Below are 26,490 nucleotides of genomic sequence, written 5' to 3'. Positions count from 1 at the left end.
GTACTCCCCCCACTTTACTCCTTGTACACCAATGACTGCAGGTCCAATGATCCTTCAGTAAAACTCGTTAAGTTTGCTGAGGACACCATCATTATTGGTCTAATTGCTAATGGCAATGAAACTCCTTGTGTCTTGTCTTATGTCTTGGTGTGCTTCCCATAACCTAGTGCACAATACCACCAAGACAGTGGAAATGGTCATTGACCTTCAGAGACACCACTTCCATCGCTCAAAAGGCGTACCAGTGACTGTATTTCTTATGCCAACTTAAAAAATTAAATATTTACCAGCCAATCCTAATTAAATTTTACAAAGCCATAATTGAAAGTGTAATCACATTCTACATTATTGTCTGGTTTGGTTCAGCCACATAACACTCTGAATCTAAATTACACCGTGTTGAGAGGACTGCTGACAAAATAATTGGCTGTGCTCTTCCATCTGTGGCAGATCTGTATAAATCACCTGTCACTAACATTGTCAAAAGGATCACCATGGACTCATCTCACCCAGCTCATCAGTAAATCCAAAAACTCACCTCTGGTAAACCCTTCAGGTCAATTAAAAATAAAACTAACAGACACCTCAATAGTTTTTTTTTTTTTCCCAGAGCCATAGCCATTTCAAACCAATAACTTAGCCTGTCTTCTTTGTATAATCATGTGTTCTGTTATGTACCGTATGAAGGTGTTTACTGTATATGTACATGTATGTGTGTGCATGTGCATACACCCTAAACACTCACACTTTCACTTGCACATCACCATTTGCACATCTCCTTTATAATTGCACTATTCTGCAATTTTGTTTTAAGTTTTTCTTTTTAACTCATGCTATTTAAGTTATTTGTATGTGACACTGTGTTATGTTATAAGCAGCTCCAAATCTACAAAGTCAAATTTCTGTATATTATGTACTGGTGAATAAAAATGATTCTGATTTAGAGTGTATGTTTTATGTATTAATATTCCAATTAGGATTATTATCTAGGACAGTTTCTAAGTATTTATATTCAATCACTGTTCCTACCTCCTCCCCATACCATACCTTACCATACCATATTTATTTGTTGAGCGCTTAAAAACACAGCATTACAACTGACCGAAGCACTGTACAGTTACAACAAGCAGGACTAAAAGCAAAATATTAAAAACAAACATTAAGAGAGAATTTAAACAGAGATACTAAAAACAGGTCAGGGGACCAAATAAAATAGAGAAAATAGCAAAAGGCAAGTGGAAAATGAAACAGGTTAAGAATTAAAAGCCAATGTGAAGAAGTGCGTTTTTAGGCGAGATTTGAATGTGGTGACTGAAGCGGCTTGCCTAACCACTAAGGGCAGGGAGTTCCAGAGCCTGGGTGCACAGACGGAGAAAGCCCTTTCACCACGAGCTTTAAAACGTGCCTTGGGAACGGTTAGGAGCAGCTGATCTGCGGATCTAAGAACACGAGGGGGATTGTGACAATGGAGCAAGACACTCAAATGATAGGTGAACAAGGAGATTTTTGACTCTTAAACTCAAATATAATTTCTTTTAGTCTTTTTCACTTTCTAAGTAGGAGGGTTCTTACTGTACCAATTTACTAAACAGTGTTTCCAATAGTACTGGGGTATTGTACCATGTAAGCCATTATGGTTATAATGAGAAGTCAAGCAAAATGACACCTTTTACTGGCTAACTTGAACTGCTTCGAAAGCTTGCATATTGCAATCTTTTTAGTTAGCCAATAAAAGGTGTCAGTTTGCTTGACGTCTCACTACACTCCTAATGGCTAACATGGTGCAACACCCTAGTACTATTGGAAACACTGTTCAGTAAATTGGTACAGTAAGAATCCTCTTACTTATAGGACCTGAGTTGCTTTGAAAGCTTGCATATTGCAATCTTTTTAGTTAGTCAATAAAAGGTGTCATTTTACTTGACTTCTCACTACACTACTAATGGCTAACATGGTGCAACACCCTAGTACTATTGGAAACACTGTTTAGTAAATTGGTACAGTAAGAATCCTCTTACTAATAGGACCCGAGTTGCTTCGAAAGCTTGTATATTGTAATCTTTTTAGTTAGCCAATAAAAGGTGTCACTTTGCTTGACTTCTCACTATACAGTGTTTCCAAAAATTTACTTGCGTGGCCAGGGTTTTGATGGTTTCCCCTCTCTTTGTGGGGTAAAATTCATAGCACAAAGATCACAATGAAAAATGTTCACTGTAACACGATTTAAAGTGACCATAAGAACTATGCATCATACCAACGAGTTTTCAATGTGCAACTTAAAAATTACAGTTAAAAATTGGGAGTCCCCGGCAGTGTTAACGCCAGCCCAGTAGATGGCAGAAACAGTCCGCGATACCGTGGCAAAAAACGGCTGAGAAAAAAACAAAAGACGTATCGCGAGGCCTCCCCAAAATCTCGTCACGGTAAAACTGCAGCTTCTGGAAATTAAGAAGAAAATATTAACACTCCTGAACATCTTCGCAGTATACCCAAGTAGTGCAAATGAGTTTGAGGCGCCTCACTTTATGAAATGTTGCTTTAGATACTCCATTGCATTCTTCACCCTCAGTGTAAAACCCCTTCGCTTGCCTCCTGAAGCCCCGTTGCTTTCTGAGCTGGAAGAATAGATAGAAACAATAACGTAAGTACTGCTAAGACTGAATTTTTTGACCATGTACATTCTCGCTAATGTTATCATGAGGAGGTTTTGCTTCTGCGTTGTGCACGTCCCGGGCGGGCCGGCAATGCCGCGAGATGCACGCGATCACGCTGCGCGAGGATCTCCTAAGGCACCGCGCGATGGATGGGCGCGCTTTAATGTTGAGGATTCGAGACTAGCGCACCGCTCAGGAGCACGCTGGGCGGCCGGGACCGGGGCGGTCAAGCCGAACGCGGTGAAGCGAACTGTTTTCTTGAAGTGAATACTGTCTCATTAGGAAAAAGAAAAAAAAAACTCTGCGATGCTCATGTAGGACGTCCAGCCTGCAGCGTTTCGCCGTCTCGCCCCTGAGGGCTCTTTCAAGAGAAGGGAATCGCATCCACCACCCTCACCCCTTTCATGCAAGCCGCGCTCGCTAAACGTGCGTGCAGAAGAGGAGTGGGCATGGAATGGATTCACGTGAACTTTCTAGGAACTTTAGCGAGGAGTGTCGTCACTTTCTTGGTTTAGCGCGGTGCTCCTTTTGTCATCGGTGCCATTTATTAAGTTATTGTTAACGCGCGCTGTTGAATCTGCACAGTTTTAAGAATCAGTTTGCATTGCTGATTACTGTCGAGCTTCATAAATAGTATCGTTTTATTGTCTGACGAGAGATGCAGTATAATTACTCTCGTACACATTAACCATGTGCATTTATTTGTTAGCAGATGATTTAATCCAAAGCGACTTGTGAATCGTAGGTGCAAACGTGAGAGATCCGTATTTGCAGTTAAGCACATGTTGTGTTATTCAGTTCAGTTCAATGCAATGCAATTCTATTTTATTGTCCCATGAGGGGAATTGGTTTGTGTTATTCAATTAAGTTCAGTTCAATTCAATTTTATATGTCCCAAGAGAGTTGTTTGGTTTTGTCAGCAGCTTTTACTGAGAAATTACAAGGTAACAAAAAAAATCACAAACAACCAAACCTAAACTTTATACAAACACATCAAATAGAGCACTAAACACAAATGCTATAACAACAAAAGGCTAATTTTAATTCTTTGTATATAATGTTAAAAGTGTTGTTCAGTGGTTTCCAGTCCTGTTGTTAGGACCCCACTGGAGATTTTTCATGAAAACAATATTCCCGTTTGTGATATAAAATATTTTGACTTGCTTTATTTATCTGTGCAAATAAAGTTCCTCTTTAGTTTTGTCATCCATCTATCCATCCATTTTTTTAACCTGCTTTTCCTGGGCAGGGAACACAGGGCAGCTGGAACTTCCTGCAGCAGGAACAATCCCAAGACAGAGCAATTTCTAATCATTTTAATTCTTCGTATGCAGTGTTGCAACTCTTCAGTCCTGGTTGCAACTCTTTCAATTTTTCATCAGAATCACCTTCCTGTCTGGACTTGCTTTTTTTCCCTGTGAAAACAAAGATTCACTTTATTTATCATTCATCAATCCATCCATTTTTTTAACCCGCTTATTCAGTGGAGGGACATGGGGCAGCTGGCACTTACTACAGCTACCCTGCATCAGGAACAATCCCAAAACAGAGCAATTTCTAATCATTTTTATTCTTCATATACAGTGTTGCAACTCTTCAGTCCTGGTTGCAACTCAACTCAATTTTTCATCAAAATCACTTCCCTGTCTGGACTTGCTTTTTTTCCCTGTGAAAATAAAGATTCTTTTTTACCGGCCATCAATCCGTCTGTTTTTTTAACCTGCTTATCCTAGGCAGGGATATGGGGCAGCTGGCACTTACTACAGCAACCCCACATCAGGAGCAATCCCAAAACAGAGCAACTTTTAGTCCTTTTAATTCTTAGTATACAGTGTTAAAAGTTTACCATTGTGATTCTCAGTCCCGGTTGCAACTCTTTCAATTTTTCATAAAAATCACTTTCCTGTCTGGACTTGCTTTTTTTTTCCTGTGAAAATAAAGATTCTTTTTATTTATCATTCATCTATCCATCCATGTTTTTTTTAACCCGCTTGTTCAGTGGAGGGACACTGGGCAGCCGGAGTGTATCCCAGCAAGCATCCAGGGCAAAGTGGGAATAATTTCAACACAAAAGCTAATTTTTAGATACAATGTTAAAAAGTTTGGTATTGGGGTTTTCAGTCCTAATTGCAGCTCTTTCAGTTTTTCAACAAATTCACCTTCCTGTCTACACTTACTTTTTTTCTGTGCAAATAAAGATTTTCTTCACTTATCATCCATTTGGGGCCTTTCCCTGCAAGCATCCAGGACAATGTCAGAACAATTCCAACACAAACCTATTTTTTAATTCATTTTAATTCTTTATACACAGTGTTATAACATATTACTAGTATTGTGATTCCCAGTCCTCAATTTTTCATCAAAAGCACCTTCCATCCTGGAATGTAAAGTATTTTGACTTGCATTTATGTCTGTGCAAATACAGATTCTCTTTACTTATCATTAATCTATCCATCCATTGTTTTAACCAGCTTATTCAGTGCAGGGATGCAAGGCAGCTGGAGTCTATTCCAGCTTTCATCTGGGACAAGGTGGGAACAATTCCAGCTCAAATCTATTTTTTTTTTAAGTTTTAATTAAAAGTCTAGTATAGTGATTGGCTGTTCTGGCTTTGGGACCCATCTTTAGCTTCAGTTTTTCATAAATACCTGTCAGATTTAAAATATTTGATCCTTTTTTTTTTTTTTTTTAGGACTGTGTGACTAAAGTTCCTCTTTACTTTATAATCCATCCACCCATCCATTCGTTTATTCATTTTCTTAACCTGCTTAACCAGGACTGGGTTACTGGTGTATTGGAGCCTACCTATCCTAGCAGGAATCAAGAACAAGGCAGGAACAATCCTTACACAAACACATTTTTCAATAATTTTAACTTTTTATATACAATATTAGAAGTTTAGTACAGTGGTTCCCAGTCCTGATGGCAACTCTGTTTGTCCTGAAAATGACATTCTTGTTTGTGCTTTAGAGTATTTTGATTTGCTTTTTAGTTTGTTCAAATAAAGACCATTTTTACTTTATCATCCATCCAGCCATCCATTTTTTAACCCAGCTGGATCATGTCCCAGTAAGCATCGAGCACAAGACAGGAACAATCCCAACACAAAGCCAGTCACTCTCTATAAAAAATCCAATGTCTGCATGTCTGTTCACTTTTCACAAGAGAACTACTTAACGGATTAAGATTGGATTTTTTCTATAATTTACTTGAACATTTCGGTTGATTTTGCGTCTTCTGTTATCGCACTAAGTATTACAGTTCGATTGTGTAAATCGGAGAGACAGGCTGCGGGCCGAGGGAAGGGGAGGTGGAACCTCAGGAGTAGGGAGCCAGACAGGGCCCTCCTCACTCGCGTGCCAACCTCCGTTCGAGTCGCTCTACCTCTCGCCACGTGTTGGAGATTACCTTACGTCCACTTAGCTAGCGATACCTGTTTATTCAGCAGACATAATCATCTAGATATTGTTAAAGAGTAACGTTTGATATTTTTGAGAGAGAGATCACAGCACCGTGTGTTTTAGAGGGTACCTGCTCATTGGCAGATATCACGGCCATGTGCTCTTCTCCTCACGCAGGGGGCGCTCTCCCATCAGAGTGGAACACGATCAGATACAGTGGCAACGTTTGACATTGGAGCGTACCTACTTTCCGCTTGGCCAGAGATACCTTATTAACTTTTTACATTTTTGGCAAAGAGATCACAGCTATATTCTCACCCCCTGATAGCAAACCCAAAAATATTGTATATCAAGACGCCATCGTATATGAAAGCTATCAATATAAATCCTTCTCAATACAAATTATTACATTTTAAAATAATTTTTTTATTGATTTTTAAAGTTTGTCCTGTTTCACTTCTACGTGGGCAGAGCCGTGGGGGACAGCTAGTTTTTAATAATTTTAACTTCTTATAAACAACATTAAAAGTTCAGTAAAGCAAATCCCAGTTCTGATGTTAGGCAGAAACAATGCCAAAACAAACCTAATTTTTCATAATTTTAATTCTTTATAAATAACATTAAAAGTTTAGTACAGCAATTCCCAGTCCTCTTTCAATCTAATTAGATCTCACCTCTGAGCTGCCTCGGAAGCTTTCATGTTGTAATTTTTTTAGTTTGCCAATAAAATCTGTCATTTTGCTTGATGTCTCTTGCATCCATAATGGCTAACACAACATCCTACTGCTACAGTCTATATATATATAAAATACTAATGTTTGTCCCTCTGTCACATGATTACTTTCGACCTTATGGGGCTGGAATGTTGATTTTGGACTTGATTGAAAGCTTATCCCCAATGTTTTCTGGAAAATCAAAACATTTTTGATAGCTGCAACCCGGTGGGCACTTTACTGGTTGGCAGTAAAGTTTATTGTAAAGTAAGGCATGGTCTCTGCAAGCCCATCTATTGTTAATCCCCCAGGACATGGTACATATTTTTCAGAATTCATAAGGAAATGTAAGTTCTTATATTTTTATCATGGTTGTAGAGTTTACTGTTGTTTATATCTAGCCTGTTGTAATGGGACGGATCTGGTGGATCCGGAGATCAGCGTTTTTCACTAGTTTTTCATGAAAACCACATTCCTTTCTGTGATTTAAAATATTTGGACTTGCTTTTTAGTCTGTGTAAATAAAGATCCTCTTTAGTTTATCATCCATCTGTTTATTTTCTTAACCCTCTTGAGCAGGGTGAGGACGCAGGAAAGCTGGAGCCTATACCAACAAGTGTCAGGCGCAAGACAGTAACAATTTGCAAAGCTAATTTTTAATCATTTTAATTTTTTACATACAGCATTGTTAGAGGTTTAGTACAGCAATTCCCTGTCCTGATGTTAGGACCCCACTGGAGCTTCAAGCAACTGTTTCAGTTTAAAAAAAAATCCCACACATTTCTGTCTGTGATTTAACATATTTTGATTTGCTTTTTAGTCTGTGTAAATAAAATTCCTCTTTACATTTTCATCCATCGATTTTCCTACCCTGCTTATCCAGGCTAGTGTCACAAAGAAACTGGGGCTTGTCCCATTAAGCATTGGGTACATGGCAAGATCACTTCTCGAACGGGGGCAACCATCCATTGCAGAGTGAATACACACACATACTTTTATCGGTATTCCATATATGAAGAAAGTATGGTTTTAATGAAAAAAAAAAAAAACTATTTTGGGTTTTCAGTAGAAAACTGATAGCCCTAAATAATGTTTTGAGCATTCCGGAAAAGTTGTGTGTCTGTGTATTTGTTTGCAGTGAAAGTATTTTGGACACCGTAACTCTAGAACGAATGGACAGATTCCTTTGAAATCTTGTGGACAACTTGCTCTCATTAGTCGAAAAAGCTGATTAGGTTTTGGATGAATTCCAGCTATTCAACTTTGAGCTTTTTAAAGTTAGAAGTTTTTAAAGCTGAAACCAAATAGAGCCAAACCACTGCTCAGAAGTTTACAAAATTTGGCATACACATTTAAGACTTTGCAAAAAAAAAAAAAGACTTTTGTCAATTTTGAGTTCAATCCAAAATTTGATCTTTCAGCTTTTATAGTTTAGAATTTTCTAATGCGGTAGTCACAACAGCTATGCTGTAATTACAATAAAATGTCGATTACATTTTGTGCCTTTTATTATATTACTATGATAGATTTGCCTTTAAAGCAGACTAAAATGTGAAAACTAAACAGTGGTATTGCATCTTACATGTACTGTATTTTTGGTAGATTCACAATGTGTACTGTAATCATGTTGTAAATGTAGAGAAAGTTGTGCACTTATTTAATTTTTCATTAAAATCACATTCCTGTCTGTGTCGAAATGTGCAATTAAGTTTAATGATCTTTTTAGTTTCTCATTATTTCATGCATGCAGAAAGTACTGTTTTCATAAAAAAATAAAATTGTAAAACACACATTGATATCAACTACAACATGTTTTGAGCATTTTTAGAAAGACATGTCTCCAGGTGCCAGTGTGTTTATGTGTCTGTGGTAAAAGTTATGTGGACACTGTAACTTGAGAACAAATGGACCGATCCTTACAAAATCTTGTGCACAACTTGCACTCGTTAGTCTTAAGAGCTGATTAGGTTTTGGTTGATTTCCAACAATTCAGCTTTGAGCGTTTAAAGTTTTTAAAGCTGATACCAACAGCAGCCAAACCACTGCTCAGAAGTTCGCAAAAACTGACATACACATTGAGGACTTTGAAAGAAAGACTTTTGTGAGCTTTGAGCATTTTAAGTTCAAACTTTTTTGAAATCTTGTAGTCACAGCGGCTAAACTGTGATTATAAAGAAACATCGATTGCATTTTGTTTCTTTGCTAGCCTGGATACCTGGCACTGCATAGCGAGACATAAAGTGCAGGTATAGTCACTTAATAAATTCCTCAGGGGGTGAAATTTTGGCTCCAAACCAACATTTCATTGACTACACATATCATGGGGAACAACTTTGCATACCTGTGCCAAATTCCAAAAATGCTTCCTGGCGGAATTCCCTAATAATGTCACTAAATTTAATTTTCCCTGTGGGAGGTTTCAGAATGAAACACAGCCCATGATGTATCACTGGGTAAATGGGAAATCTGTGCAGAATTTAGGGGACATAGTTTCAATAGTTTATCAGTTGAATAAATGAACTACATGAGGAATGGTTCTGGTTTCCAATCCTTCTCCTCTAATTTTTAAAATCTTAAAAATAATAAAGTACGAATAGTGGGATTTGTGGACAATTCACATTGTTGCAGGTGAATTGATTGATCAGTTAAGAGTTTAAGCAAAATTAATCCAAAAAGTTGACCAAAATTTTTGGTTTAAATAGATTTGCATTTAAAGTGGGCAAAAATGTGAAAAATAAACTTCAGTGGAATTACATCTGGTGGCAGGGTGGCATTGCAACAAGGAGACTGAGGTTCCAAGTCCCAAGTGTGGAATTTGCACATTCTCTATGTGTCCTCATGGGTTTCCAGGTGGTTTGGTTTTCTCTCACATTTCCAAGACATGAAGGTTAGGTGAACTTATGTTGTTAATTTGGACATAGTGTGTGTTCACACTGCAGTGGACTGGTGTCCTGTTCAGGTTTTGTTCTTGCCTTACACTTGCTGATTGCTAGGTTAGACTCTGTCTGCCCCCTGCCCCTCACCTGGATAAGTGGGTAAACAAAATTAACAGTACTGCATCTTGCATATATGATGGGTAATTCAAGCTGTATGCTGTATACATGTTGTAAATATATAAAAAGTCATATGCTGGCTTCTTCTTCTTCTTCCACTTCATTTTTATCCATTTCTGTGTGAGGTCAATGTGCTTGGTCAACTGTCTCCATACAGCTTGGTCCTGTACCTACTCCCTAGTCAGACTCTCTATCTTCAGCTCTTCTTTTACTTTATCCATCCAACCTTCACTTTGGCCTCCCTTACTTTCCCTTCCCCTGTACTTACATTCCCACAACTTTTTTACCTACATTTTCATTGTCTCTCTTCATCACATGTCTATGACACTTCAACTTACTTTCCTGTACTTTCTTAGATGTCTCTCCCACTTTTGTTGTACCTCTGATTGTCTTATTTCTTATTCTGTCCTTTTTGTAACTCCACACATCCATTTCAACATTCTCATTTCTGTCACACCTAACTTCTTCTCCTGTGCTCTCTTTACTGCCAGTGTTTCAGCTCCATACATCATTGCTGGTTTTATCACTGTAGTAAAAACCTTACCCTAAAACTTCACCTTAATTCTTCCATCACACCTTTTTAAACATACATTTTTAAACCTGCGTAATTCAAAGGAAGGGTCATAGGGTAACAGTTTATTATCATCAGGTGCAAAACATCAGTCAACTCTAGAAGGGGTATGAAGTCCATAAAAATCCTACTCTTAACCTAACATTAACATAGTAGGTATATGGTAGGAAGACTGGACTAGCAGAGTAAAACTCATGCAGACATGGGCAGGACATATAAATGTCACATAGACAGTGACCAGATTTGGGAGTTCAATACAATATTTAGTTTCATGAATCAGTAGCACCAAACAATGCAGCACTGTACTTCCCATTTTATTTTTTAGTGACACTAAGTATGCTTTTTAATACAGAGCCCACTTCTTACCATATACTTCTTTTTATAGGCAGTGGCTGTATACTTAGATTATTAAATTAGATTAGATTAGATTAGATTAACGTTATTAATCCCATGTAGAAATGTAGGTGTATACATCAGAAGAAACATAAAAACAAGGATACAGACTCAGGACAAATAATACACCCAATCAATCAATCAATAAATAAATAAATACAAATAAACTTAACTAGTGCATCGGGTGGAACCATTGAATTGCCTGATAGCAGTGGGCAGAAAAGACCCCCAGAGGCACTTCTCAGCACACCCTGGTTGAATGAACCTGTGACTAAAAGTGCTTCAAGGGAGTGCCTCCTGGTGGGGGTGAAGGGCATTTTTCACGATGGCATCCAATTTTGCCAGCATCCTCTTTTCCAGAAGAGATACTGTATTGATCAGTCTTGGAGACTCAGACAGCATTTCTATAATATATAAAATGTCCCTTCCTTTTAAACGTTCAACATTTCAGAAATGTATTGGAAGACAGCCAAGCACAGAATTCATGTTAGCTCCATATGCGCAAAGCATGCAATTGTTCAACTTAAAATCTTTTATCGAGCACATCTGTCTCCTTTAAAATTGTTTAAAATGTTTCCAGGGCAGGATCCAACCTGCAAACGTTGCACTCGAGCCCCAGCCTCATTGGGCCATAGGCTCTGGACGTCTACCAAATTAACATCATTCTGTATGAAAATTTTTAAATGCTTATCAGACAGCCTTTCTGTCACAATCCCTCCTAATCCATTAACAGCTGTGTTTGGTGGACTCCCAGATGGGCTTAAAGTGGAGAAAGACAAACAAACTGTAATCACCTTTACTTTACTATTAGCCCCTAGACTTATCTTGCTCAATTGGAAGAATCCTATCACACCTCTTTTAAGTCAGTGGGTAACTGATGTTATATACTATTTGAAATTGGAAAAAATCAAATTCTCATTTAAAGGATCTGTTCAAAACTTTTTAAAAACCTGGCAGGACCTAATCAATAACATTTTAGAATAAGCACTTATATTGGGGGAAAAGACTCCATTCTCTCTTTGCAAAAGTTTTGCTCTGGTTGTTGGCCTTCCCCTCTCTCTCTCTCTCTCATGTGGGGGTTGATTTGATTTTAGTTTTGTTAAGTTTGACTTGATTGTATGGAATGGTATATGCTTTTAATAAATTCAATAAAAACAAAAATAAAAAGAGCTTTACTGTCATAATAGTCAGTGCATTAATAATCCTTTCCTTTCTCACACATTCACAATCCAGTACATCATCATAGGCAATAAGAATCTGTCACAGAAGAATCAGGCTATGACTAGTCATACAAAGCCGGACATCTATACTAATAAAAGGCAAAGCCCTCACTGACTGACTGACTCACTGACTGACTCACTGACTCATCACTAATTCTCCAACTTCCCGTGTAGGTAGAAGGCTGAAATTTGGCAGGCTCATTCCTTACAGCTTCCTTACAAAAGTTGGGCAGGTTTCATTTCGAAATTCAATGCGTAATGGTCATAACTAGAAGCTATTTTTCCCCATTTACTGTAATGGAGTTGAGCTTGAAAGCCGTGGGGGGCGGAGTTTCGTGTGACATCATCACGCCTCTTACGTAATCACGCATTACGTAGAAAACCAGGAAGAGCTACAAAAAGCGCTTAAGAAAACATGCATTATATAATTAAGAAGGCAGCGAAACAATTAGAAGCGAGCGAGTGACTTATAAAACCATATTCAGCGGCTCACGTGAACTGACGCAGTGCGCAGACAAAAACCAACAGTTCCAGAGTGCTGAACAAAAACCGAATTACACTGCTACGCTCAACTAGACAAACCACACACCGTGGCGCAATAGTAAAGCCTTCCCCCTAGCGCCGACGTTCGAGGTTTGATTCCCGAGAGGGGATGCACTAAGTATGTACGTGCGTTTCTCGATTCATTTTACCTTCGCATCCCCTTGGTTTGAGACGTATGAAAAATATGCGGTTAACGCAGAAAGACAGATCACCAATTGAAGCTTCATGAATAATGGATACTTTATTCGCGATCAATGATTGTTTTGGTAAAGCCATACTCAGTGTATTCATTAGATGAACGGTAAAAAAGTAAGAGCGAGGGGAGGGTAACTTACTGAGGCACACAGGCAAAACCACAATAGCACCTGGGCTCGTTGTACTGTAGTGCGCGTCAAGTCGATCTGAATTGCGCGATCACATTCAAAAAAATATTTCTTTTCAAGTTCTATTTAGTCCATATGTGTCAAACTCAAGGGCCACATCCGGCCCGGCGTGTAATTAAATCCGGCCCGCGAGATCATTTTATATACTGTATTATTGTTATTAATGGCCCGGGGATATGAAGCGCTGGTAACACAATAAACTACAGATCCCATAATGCAGCGATTCAGCTGCCTTGCCGAACACTTACCGCGTTAATCAATTCTAGCTTATGATGCTGCAAGTTATTGCGAAGCTAGCCCACACGATGCCAAAGAGAAAAGGTGATTCTCAACATAGAGCCTTTAAAAACCCATGGGAGGCTGAGTATATGTTTACTGACATTGCCAGTAAACCCGTGTGTCTCATTTGTGGAGCTAATGTGGCTGTAATTACAGAATTTAATCTAAGACGGCACTATGAGACAAAACATCAAGATAACCTAAAAGACCTGAATGCAATGCACAAGATACAGAAAGCAGAAGAGTTAAAGAAGAATCTGACACTTCAGCAGACGTTTTTACCCGTGCAAAATCACAAAGTGATTTCAAGTGAAGCTACTTTTATGGGAGACACAAATGCACCAGTGCAACTTGCCCCACTTTCCCTTTTGCCAAGTAATTTTGAACCAAATCAGCACAACGGTGTTCCCAAATACGCATTTTGCTGATAAACTGAGCGCTCTGCGCACTGAGTTCGCACGGCGCTTTGGTGACTTTGAAGAACAAAAAAAGAATTTTGACTTGTTTCGCAACCCATTTGCCGTCGATGTGGAAACTGCACCTGTGCAGATTCAGACGGTGGTGATTGAGCTGCAGTGTAATGGCACACTGAAGGCAAAGTACGATACTGCACGGCCCGCACAGTTTACTCACTCCATTCCCGCACAAATGCTCCAGCTCCGTCTACATGCGGCTCGAACCTTGTGCATGTTTGGTAGCACATATCTGTGTGAGAAGCTCTTCTCAGTGATAAAGACTAACAAAACATAACACAGGAGTCGCCTCACTGATGAGCACCTGCAGTCCATCCTGAGAATCTCCACAACACAGAACCTCACACCAAACAGAAATGAACTTGTTGCCAAAAAAAGATGCCAGGCGTCCAGCTCTAAAATGACATATGAGCAAAGACAACTGAATGATTTGATTTGTTATTGCTGAAAAGAACAAATTTTATTTATATTTCCAGGTTTTGTTATGCATCATGTTCATATTTTGTATAATTTTGACAGGATAAATTTTTATGGAGAGCAAAATCTTTTGGGATATTTAAAATTTAAGTTTATTTTTTATATAAAATTACATAAGAGTAAAGAAATTTGAATCTTTGTTCTTTTAACGTTTACTTTATTTCTAACTTGTATAATTTAGACAGGATATATTTTTATGGAGAGCAAAATATTATATTATAATATTTAAGGTTTGAGTTGACTTATTCCGGAATAATATTCTGTCGACTAAATAAAAATTCCTTCTATTTAAAATTTAAATAGGACTTGAACAGAAAAAGTTCATAATATCCACGCAGACTTGCACGTAAGAGCAGGAGTCATTCGTTTTAACAAGCAGCGAATTGCACTGATACAAAATAGCCTGCCCATTTAATTATTTAGGAATGGGTAAATAAATTAAGATATTGTACAAATAATGTTTTTCATTTTTCTTCCTTCATGGATTCTGCCACCCCCAGCAACAGTTGCTCGCACCCCAAAGACTGTATATATATATATGTGTGTGTGTGTGTGTATATGTATGTATGTATGTATGTATATGTTTATATATATATGTGTGTATGTATATATATATGTATTTGTGTGTATATATGTGTGTGTATGTATATGTATGTGTGTATATGTAGATATGTATATATATATATATGTATGTATATATGTGTGTGTGTATGTATATATATATATATATATATATATATATATATATATATATATATATATGACAACAACACTCATCACTCACAAAAGTGACAAAACAATTACATTGACAATCATGTTACGTTATTTTCAAAATGTTTCCTTTTCTTTTTCATTACTTCTTTAACACACTACTTCTCCGCTGCGAAGCGCAGGTATTTTGCTAGTACTGTATAATGCATACTGTACATCTGGAGACAACCATGAGTCAATTTGGCTTCCATGTGGGCGAGAACAATCAGACAGTTCACCATGTGTGACATTTCTTAACTAACCTGCTGCCTCATGAAGACAGAGCTCAGAGTAGGGGTAGTGATTTAAACAAAAGAGAGCAGTGGTGCTCAAGTTAACATAGTCGCCCGACATCAAGCCTGTGGTTACCTTCTATGGCTTAAAAGACTCCTAAAAAGACCCCTGCCATGCTCAGAATACATTTGTGACTTGTGTTTGCAGAATATATTACATTTATAAAAAATAAACATAACCTAATGCGGGGACTATTACCAGATTATACTTCAGTATTTGAAGACTTCACTGGGCTGGTGGTAAATGTGAATGGTGCATCACAGTCATTGTGCTCTGTGTTGCCAAGGGTTATAATAATAATAATAATAATAATAATAATAATAATAATAATAATAATACATTTTATTTATAGGCGCCTTTCAAACACTCAAGGACACCGTACACTTTACACAACACCCAACACACAATACAGTACAGTGTTTACATAGAGAAGGCAAGTTTAAAAAGATGAGTTTTAACTGAAGACTTAAACAGAGAGAATGAATTAATGTTTCTAATCTCAGGAGGCAGTGCATTCCAAAGTCGGGGGGCAGAACGACTGAAAGCTCTGTTCCCCATTGTGGAAAGACGAGCGGAAGGAACAGTCAATTTAATTGAGGAGGATGATCTAAGAGTACGGGAAGGGGTGACGATGTGGAGAAGGTTAGACAGGTATGGGGGGGGCTAAATCATGAATAGTTTTAAAGGTTAGCAGAAGGATTTTAAACTCGATGCGGAACTTGACAGGGAGCCAGTGAAGTTGATGCAGAACAGGAGTGATGTGGTGAGTAGAAGGAGATCTCGTGATAATACGGGCGACTGAGTTCTGGACTAATTGAAGTTTGTGAAGAGTTTTTGAGGGAGACCAAAAAGAAGAGAGTTACAATAGTCAAGGCGAGAGGTGACAAGGCTATGAACAAGAACTGCAGCAGAGTGAGGGGTAAGAGAGGGGCGGAGACGGTTGATATTACGTAGGTGGAAGTAGGCAGATCGTGTAATAGTATTGATGTGTGAAAGAAAGGAGAGGTTATTATCCAAGAAGACACCAAGACTTTTGGCCTGAGAGGAAGGGGATAGAGTACAGTTACCATGACCATACCCATCCATCCATCCATCCATTATCCAACCTGTTATATCCTAACTACAGGGTCACGGGGGTCTGCTGGAGCCAGTCCCAGCCAACATAGGGCGCAAGGCAGGAAACAAACCCCATTAGAGTCAATATGAAAAAATTGGAAGCTTACATTCATGGAAAGATGAACTGCAGAATATTTATTCAAACTTAATGGTGCCGTGTCACACCCATTGAAAAGGAGATGAAAAGAGCTCCCAATAAGTATGATAAAAAAGAGCCACAGGAGGTGCAGATTGTGGTGCTTAATACATCCGAAACCATAATTGTGCCTAACAACACAAAAACAACTCCAGCAGAACCATGGACAAGGCTGTATAGCATTCCCCCTACTGAATGCATATATAAATGAATAACTAAAGTAGATTAGTATTACTGTCTAATTAGAAATATAAAATGTGCCATACCTGCATATTGTTCTAGCATTTTAGCATATAATATACTGTATATAGACCACAATGCTTTGCTATACACTGTTGTTATGCTATGTATTAATGCAAAGTTGACACAAACAGACACAGAAACTGCAAAACACCAGGAAGTACTTAACACTAAGGGTTGTGGGAATCTGGAACAAACGATCAAGTCAGGTATTTATAGTGGAAATGTAACACCTTTTTAAAAGGTACCTGGATGTAATATTAGAACAATGTCGCTGTTACATAGCTAGGCAAATAACTTTATGGAATGAATGTTCTCCATTTGTGGGAACAGGAGTTAAGCCTAGTAGTATTTAGCACAATACTAAATAAAAAAATCTAATGTTACTGGCACACTCAATGATACCGGTCAGTGTAACAGTTTTTTCTTTGGGGTGCTGGAGGAAAACAGATTACCTTGATAAACAAGGAAAATGTTCCGACTTAACAAGGAAAGCTAAACTCGGGTATCTTGGTTGCATCATCTAAATACAATATTATTGTAAATGATATACTTAAAGTCATGCTGCAAAGGTGCTCCTCCCCATTGATTTCTTATTGTTGTACCTCAGTTTTTTTTGTGTAGGTTTTTCCGCTGGCTATAAACAGTCAGTCAAATGGAAGGGTCACTGTATATTATACTCTATTTATAGTATATTATAGTCTATTGTACTATATATATATATATATATATATATATATATATATATATATATATATATATATATATATATATATATATTGGATATCTAGAGTCGTTTCTTAGTAAGAAGTTTGCAGTTTTGCTGCTTGTCAGTACAAGTTATTTAATCACTTTACTAATAAGTGACATATTTCTTTTCTGTAATGCCGTGTTCAGGATTACTAATGAAGGAGCTGACTAATCTTGTGTAAATATCTTGGATAATTTCCAGACCTATACCTGCCAGCTCAGTAATGCTTGTGCAGTACTCCTGTTTGTAAATTCACGTGTGCAGCTATTTACACATTTCTTTCATGCTCTAAATCTTGACTTATCAATTGTAGTTTCTTTTTTTTATGCCAGCCCTGTTTCTATTAATTTTGTACTGCAGTACGCCTTGTTTTATGGGGACATCCTTTTGTTAAGAGCACATTAAATATACAGACTTCGGGATGTCATATACTGTGGTGGTTTCAGAAAGGAAGTGCATAGTTCTATAGATGATTAATTAAAACGTTATCCTCAAGATGTAAATATTTGTATCTTCTTGGCTCGCCTCTGATTACATTTCAGTTTAAAATCTGCTCTATACTGTGTGTATAGGGCCATAGGAAATCTGTTTTATTTTTCCCTAAAATTCCACTTTTTCCCCATATTTTCAGTTTTCTTGGATAACCAATTGGCATTTGCATTCCTTTTAAATGGCAGTTTGCATTCTGTTATTGAAATTCCATGATTTCACAGATTGCACATTCACATATTCACTAATAGCAAAAAGTTCAGGGGCCAGATTTATTAAACTTGAGTACACACCAAAAGAGGACTGAAGTGTGTGTGTGCAACTTTCCACGGCAAAGTCAGGCAACTCAGATCCATCCGTATGCATCATTTTGGAGAAAGTGTAAAAAGATGACATCCTCGGTTAAGTTGGAAAATACAGCCAAACCAGCCAAATGACAACTCTTGAGCATAATAATTCATATCACCGAGCTGTTGTTATAATGTTTGTTTATGTGGTAAATATATTAAACCTCAAATGTGATGAATATCCTGTTTAAAGAAATGCTTCACCCAAAAATTTTTTTAAATGTTACCCCATGTAGAAATTTTTTTACCTAATTTTTTCATAGAGAAATTAAATCAGAACAATGCAAACTCAGCATGGTTGATAGATGACCAACATTGGACAGTGGCAAATGACTTCTCTTGTAACTCTTGTTGTATGTCCGATATTCATTTGTATCGTTAAAACGTGTAAAGTGTGTGCATTTTTTGCTAGAATATTATTAATATTTACTTACTTAAAACTCTGCATTGAATGTCAACAGGGAAGATAGCATTCCCACAATGCTGTATATTTGAATTGAAGATCTGCTTCTCCACCTCATTCATTGGTGAAGAATTTTATTTTTAATTGTCACGGCATTCAAATGTAAACATCACAAATGGCACATCCTTAATACCTCAAATGCAAGAGTTTACAGGTTTATAGTGATTAATGTTTCTCAAATTTAGAAAAAAGATACAATAACAAATGGGGCCACAACTTTAGCCATGTCCAATGGAAGCCTATAAGGCTCAACTGTCAAATGTCAGAGCAAAGCAGAACTGCATTTATAATATAGGCTGTAGAACTGAAACAATGAAAAATGAATGAAATGTTACAATTAATACTTATTGATATTTTGATACTTTGGAAACATTAATTAGTACTTCTGTGACTGTGTATAGGTTTATGGAAAATTTGGTGAATTATTAGAGTTTCATCTGATGCAGGAGTTAACCTTGTTGCCTCACAGATCCAAAAAAAATGAAGTTGACTCCTGTGATCAGTTATCCCCTGCCCATTTCTGTGTGGGTTTTTTTCCAGATGCTTCAGGTTTTCCTACCATATTACCAAAAATATGCAGGTATGGTTAACTGAGACTTTTAATTGGTGTATCTGTTTGTGTGTGCGTGTGCCCTGCTCCTAGCTTTTTTCCGCCTTGTGCCCTTATTGTCAGGATTGACTCTGGCCCTCTGTGACTCTGAACTGGATTAAAGCAATTTTGAAAATGTACATATGAATATAAGTAGAGTTAATTTGCAAGTGTAATATTTGTTTTTTATTTACATTTCTGTTTCTGACATTTCTATTATGGAAACAATATTTTAAATTATTGCTTTCATATAAATATTCATATTTATGTGTAATATATTTATTGATATATTTTATTAAGCCTTAGGGGTTGAAATTTAGTTTCAAAACTGAGCCATTTTTAATGTCACAACTTGTTCTTTCTGATGTAGAGAAAAAGCCAGATTTGCTGAGAACAAAATTGCATCAGTAGATTAATACAAAAAATCAACAGAATGTAAAATAAAATATGCTGAGAAAAAAGGGATTTTTACATTTTTTTACCCATACTATGTTTTTTCTATCACAGTATTAGTTTCATCAGGTTTAAGACAATTGAGCAGTCAAAATAATCATGTAAGTTTAAAAGCTGTTAATTTAAGAAATGTAATATACTGTATTTAGTGAAAATAGTGTCAGGTAATAGGTGGTACAGTAGAACACATTGCCACTTTACAGATCCAGCATGCTAGAGCAGCTCATTGTCTGTGTAGAGCTCGTATGTTCTCCCTGTGTCTCTGTAGTTTTCCTCACACATACTCAAAGCTGTGTATGTTTGTTTTAGTGGTCCCAGTGTGGATGGACCCTGTGATGGACTAGGCTCTTTTCCTGCATTGTGCCTAGTAGTGTCAGGATAAGCTCTTGCTCCATGCTCCTTTGAACTGGAGGAAGCACAGTGCTTAAAGTAGAACTGAATTACTGGTAATACTCTTTTTATGACGATAGTGATATTTGATCAAAAAGTTGGGGTTGAGGATCCCCATGAAGCTTCGAGTACTGGGATACATCAACACTCAACCAAATAGCAGGGAGGGAGTAGCATGGAGGTTCCCAGTGAAGATTCACTAAAAGATGCCGGCACTCATCCACATGCTAAGAAAAAGTGACAGTTCTCTGATATTGAAATTCTTAGAGGTGCCAATTGAGTAAGCAGGTCTGAGAATGAATATGACTATTATTCATTTGCAAGTAAATACAGTATAACATATTTGCTTTGAAATTACCATGAAGTGTTGCTAAAACCAAAATGACATTTCTAAAAGATCAGAGAGAATGTATATGTGAGTCATGGTATTATAAGTAAAAGCATTCTGCAAAGTCCTACTTTTTCTGCTGAATTGTCCATGTTTTCAGAGTTAGGGAGCCATTAGTATATCAATAGCCAATTTTCTCGAAAATTATTATTGAGTTTTGTTTCTTATTTTTTCTTTGAGTCACTGATTTTACTTCTCAGAGATAGATTTAAAGCAAGCAACCTGCTATAAAGGGTTACAACACATTTATGAGTTGACAGTAGTCAGTTTGTCAAATAAAACCCAAACCTAACTGAGTTTTCAGTTTTCCAAAGTAGCAGTGGTCCACATTATCTCATATAATTGGAGTTAGTGTATGTAGGTTTATTTAATTACTGATATTAACACTTATGAGAATCACTAAAGGCCAGGATCTGGATAGGGGAGTTGTCACTTTCAAATTGTGTAAGGTTCCATAAGGGTCCACATTTTTAATTTTCTAGAATGGAATTCATGATATTTGTGCATCCAATACTGACCCAACATGCAGCTACATTATCCATCCATCCATTATCCAACCCGCTATATCCTAATTACAGGGTCACGGGGTCTGCTGGAGCCAATCCCAGCCAACACAGGGTGCATGGCAGGAAACAAACCCCGGGCAGGGCGCCAGCCCACCGCAGCAGCTACATTATATGTGCTGTAAATCATTTTTAGGTGCACATGTCTTCTTAGTTGGGGCCTCATATGTAAATGGTGCTTACTCACAAAAATATTGCGTACGCCCATTTCCACGCTCACATCGCGATGTATAAAAACTAAACTTGGTGTAAAGCTACGCACATTTTCATGGCAGCTCAATCCCTGGTGTATGCAAGTTCTCTGCTCGGTTTTAAGGCATCTGATTGTAATCAACCGATAACTATATAATGGTGCATGGAATGGCCAAACTATTACAAATACCATTGTTGCTTTAGCATTGTCACTCTCAGTGCACCACTCAGAATATTTAACCCACTGTATCTGAGTGTGGAATCACAGCTCTACAGCAGCTAATCGGATTATTGGGATACAGCATCTAGCACACGCTTCCTCAGCCACAGTTTATTTGAACTTCGCCACATACGCTGCAGAGCCTTTCCTGTAGGGATCTTGCGGTTCAGAAACAGTTTCATTCCAAGAGCTCTAAACACACTCAATCAGTCCATCAAGTGCTCCTGGTAGAAGTGTTTGTACATGTAAGTACAAACACCTCACTGTAAACTTACACTACAGCCATAATATTGTACAACCTGAGCCACTTTTTAACGCACGTATTTACATATGATGACGACTGGCTTCTAAGTCGATTTAGATTTCCAAGCGCTATCTTCTTGGAGCTCTTGCTATCATTTTTAAGATGAAATGCAGTAAAGTATATATATTACATTATACAGATACATTTTTAACTTCACTTAAATAATGTATATTGTTAATGATTAAATATGCAAGGACTCGGTGGGCAGCAGTAGCGATAAGTTGGCACCCCATTCATTTATGCTTGCTGGGATTAGTGTGACCCTGGATGAATAGATGGATGGAATAATTAAACATGTACTACGAAGATATTTCAATGTACGTAAACGATTTGAAGAATCAGCGTTCTGAGCTTACAGATGGCTTGACATCTATTACAGAGCTGATTGTGTGTTGATTGGTTACTTGGAGAAAGAAAAGGAAGGACAAGAATTGGGGGATAGTACATATGAGAGAGACAGTACTGATGCAATAAATTATTTCATTGAAAGTTGCACATGGCGCAGCAAGCATCTTGTGGGAGGCAGGAACAATCTCTGGACAGGGCGCCAGCTCGTTGCTACAACTGTGCCACCGTGTCCCCATATTTAATACATGCTTTAATTCCTATCATTATGAAAATTATATCAATTATATATCTTAGTATTTAAATTGTTCAGAGAACTGTAATATCACAAATGTAATGTATTCTGTGTCCTGCCGGCTGAAGAGAAAGCCCATTTAAGAAGAGCGTAGTGATTCACACACATTGAGTACATACTGTAGAAGAGCATATAGAATATGAAGCATTTAACATGCTACTTTAGTTATGATGGGATTTGAGAATCTAGTGAATGAAACGATTTTAAGATGAAGTTTATGACATTCTACTTTAATGACAAAATAAATTACGTAATAAAAGTGGAAATTTCGAGATTAAAGTTGACATTTTTCCACTGTGTCCCAAATTTTTTTTTCTTTTCTCTGTACCCTAATATACTCCCATATGACAGATGGTGGGCTACGACTCGCCTTTTCATGACGACTTTGATATCTGAGCACTTCTTCTTTTTTCCGGGCACTGTGCAACTTTTGAGTTTCTCCGCCAATGTGTCACTCGATCAATTTCCTTTTGTTGTTTGTTACACTGCTTAAACCAGCAAATAGTACATTTTTCCTTGCCTCTACTTGGTGTCCGCTGAAATTCTTCTTTTTCCCCCATGCTTTTGCCATTGTCTTTTCACAGAATGCAAAACATAAGGGTTTTTTTATATTGATTTGCATATTCAAAGAGACGCAATTCTGGTAGGAGTCAGGGTGGGGTGTCAAGCGCATGCATGGGTATTACTTTTCACGCTGACCGGGATTTATATAGCGGAAGAACGTGGAAGTGAGTGTATGCTGGGCAGCCAACTCTACGAGGAGTCCTAGTTTTTCCAAGCTTCTTCCATTTCACAATTTGTTTTGACCACTGTGTCGCTGTGGACATTCAAAGCGTTAAAAATGGTTTTATAGCCTTGCCCTATTCCTCACCACAATTTGATCACAAAGGTCTACAGAGATCCTTGGACTTCATGGCTTGTTTTTCATCCTGTAATGCAGTGCAAATTGGGTAACCTTATAAACAGAGCTGTTTGCTTTTCTTAATGTTGTCCAACCAAATTTGCCATAGGTAGACCCTAGTAAAGTTCTAGAACATCTTAAGAATAATTAAAGCAACCAAGATGCACCTGACCACAATTTGGAATGCCACAGCAAAGGATCTGAACACTTCTATGAATGAGAGATTTCGGTTTTTAATTTTTATTAAATTTGCAGAACTTTGCAAAAATATGTTTTCTGTTTGTAATTGCAGGTTATTGATTATAGATTGAAGGGCAACAACAGAAAATCTATCCATTTAAACTTAAATCTACAGCACAATAAAGTGCACAGAACATGAAGGGTCTGAATGCTAATCCACTGCATGATTATTTTTGAAATGATATTCAATAATAATGCCATTTTCTACATTTCTGAAAACGTCTGGGGAAAATGGAACTTCCATCCATCCATTATCCAACCCGCTATATCCTAACTACAGGGTCACAGGGGTCTGCTGGAGCCAATCCCAGCCAACACAGGGTGCAAGGCAGGAGACATAGCCCAGGCAGGGTTCCAGCCCACCGCAGGGCGCGCACACACAAACCCACACACCAGGGACAATTTAGAATCGCCAATGCACCTAACCTGCATGTCTTAAGACTGTGAGAGGAAACCAGAGTACCCGGAGGAAACCAACGCAGACGTGGGGAGAACAAGGCAAACTCCATGCAGAGAGGACCCGGGAAGCGAACCCGGGTCTCCTAACTGCGAGGTAGCAGCGCTACCCACTGCGCCACCATGCCGCCCAAAAATGGAACATTGTAGGTTATTATCTTCATTTTGATTTATGATGTAAATTTTGTAAAAAGTTTAATTTATCTTTAACATCTTTTCCATTGTTTGGCTGCAAATACTGTCAATGTATGTCTTTTTCTTCATATCCTTTTGACAAATTAGGATCAGAAATTGTTTTCAAAGTTTGACATAAAGGGTTACTTTTCCTAGTTTCACTATGGAGCTCGAAGTAAAGTATAGTCAACATGACTTTAATGACACTTTCAGGTTTACTGGATTGTTTCTGTGCCTTGCTAGTTGTTTTTAAATATTGTTTCTAGTTCATATTCACCTCTATTCATATGTTTAAAATGGTTCTTTAAAGAAATAATAATTTGGAAAATGTGAGGTCTTATATTTTTACTTCAGAGGTTCTACTGCATGTTCTTGTATTGGAGCAAAGACAGCCAAAGTAATTTTTAAAAAATTATATCAAATTGTTTTTTTTTCTCAATAGTCAAGAGACAGGGTTTTATTGTCCTAAACAGAGTGTGTTAATAATCAAAATGAAAACTGATTAGTTTGACTGATCCTTCCCTGAGCATATGGTCAGTGAGAAAGAATTTTGATTATTTGGATTATCTTTCACAAACAATGTGAAATAAATTCAGCAGATTTTTCACTGACTGGTGAATGCTCTGCAGATGGTGAACTAAGAAGGTGCAAAACCAGGAGCTCTGAAGTCTAAGCTAAAGAGCCTTTTTAAACAAGAAATTAGTAAATGTGAATGTAACCTTTAAGTAAACCAAACTTTAGTAATGCCTTATGGTACAAATAGACATTGACAAGCCAATCAATCCACTACATTCCAGGAAAATATTCTTTAGAGAATTAGATTAAAATTGAGTAAAGTATCCATTTAATGCTTTAGAGTACTTTATAAAGTAGGTTTATTAATCATTTTATCTTAATTTTATCCTTCAGGATCACATTCCAATGTGTACGCTGTTTGTGCACGTAATTTATTACGCAACGCAATGAATTCTCAAGATGAAGTCAAAGAAAAGACCTCTTCAACAGAGAATGGGCAGAACAGTGCTTCTGAAGTGATTGCATTTGTTGTTGGCGAAAATGGGCAGCTTCTGTCTGTGCAAGAGGAGGCAGCAGCAGGTATTTATTCTTTATATATATATATATATAGCTTATTAGTTTATCCATCTCTGGTGGATATTGTGTTATGTAAAGATCTAGGAATATTAGTCAAGATTAATTATGGACTTGACTAATTGGCAAAATGGTTATAGTGTGTCTTGTAGAATGTACAAATCCTTTTAATTAGTGACTGTTCAATAAAATATTTAAAATTGCAGGATTCACACACACATATACTCTGGTTTGAAATTAACTAACAAAAACTAGCTAGTTATTAGTTTTATTGAGGACTAGCCATTTCCCCATGGTTATGCCCGTGTAGTAGTGAAACAGGACAAACTTTAAAAATCAATAAACACAGATATCGCTAGCTAAGCAGAGGCAAGGTCTGCTCCAAAACGTGGGCAAAAGGTAGTGCGAATCCAATGGAGGCTGGCGTGGGAGTGAGGAGGGCACCACCCAGCTCCCCACTCCTGATGTCACGCTTCCCCATCCCTTCAGCCTGCAGCCTCTTTCTCGGATTAGCACGAAGAAATCGCTCCTGCAAGTGAACTATGATATGTGGCATGATGAGTGAAGTCACAAAATCAATCGATTTTGTTCAACCAAATTATAGAAAAAAAAAAGATCTAAATCCGTTAAGTAGTTCTCTTGTGAAAAGCGGACCGACATACAGACAGACAGACTTTGATTTTATATATAGAGAGATGAGTGAGACATGTTCGCTATCAGATTGGTTTTCACTCGCACCTTAAGTTTAACATGCACAAAGAAACACACATACTGTACACACAGAACATATTCTCACATTTACATATGTGTGATACCACATGTCATAGATAGATAGATAGATAGATAGATAGATAGATAGATAGATAGATACTTTATTAATCCCCAGGGGAAAGTTGCACTTGCCGCATTTTATAATCACAGTTACAGTTACATACAGTACCTTCAGCTTTAATAGCATTTTGTAGCTTTTCTCTTTTGTTATAATTACATTTTTATGGTCAATAAACATATGTGTGTGGTGTTGGAATTGTCACAAAAAATTTAAACTCTTAAACATTTACAAAATGGCAAAAGCACTTCAAGTATTGCTTCAGTTTATGGAGTTAGAAGAACAGTAAACAATATAAAATGTGATGCTGACAAAA

At 37.5% G+C, this 26,490-nt stretch overlaps 1 protein-coding gene across 4 annotated transcripts in view; it reads left to right on the top strand.

Annotated features, from left to right (window-relative positions):
• Window positions 1–2,402: 2,402 nt before the first annotated feature.
• Window positions 2,403–26,490, top strand: part of LOC120535130 (zinc finger and BTB domain-containing protein 41-like) — a 133,291-nt gene continuing 109,203 nt past the window's right edge. For all 4 annotated transcript variants that reach the window (XR_005634858.1, XM_039762738.1, XM_039762739.1 and 1 more), the window contains exons 1-2: window positions 2,403–2,641; window positions 25,166–25,351. Coding sequence is in view for 3 of the 4 variants with exons in the window: in XM_039762738.1 (XP_039618672.1) it covers window positions 25,219–25,351 (133 nt within the window). In the remaining variant the exon portion in view is untranslated. The remainder of the gene's footprint in view (window positions 2,642–25,165; window positions 25,352–26,490) is intronic.

The sequence above is a fragment of the Polypterus senegalus genome, chromosome 9, assembly GCF_016835505.1.
Source record: "Polypterus senegalus isolate Bchr_013 chromosome 9, ASM1683550v1, whole genome shotgun sequence".
NCBI lineage: Eukaryota > Metazoa > Chordata > Cladistia > Polypteriformes > Polypteridae > Polypterus > Polypterus senegalus.
This window is presented reverse-complemented; position numbering and strand designations above follow the sequence as displayed.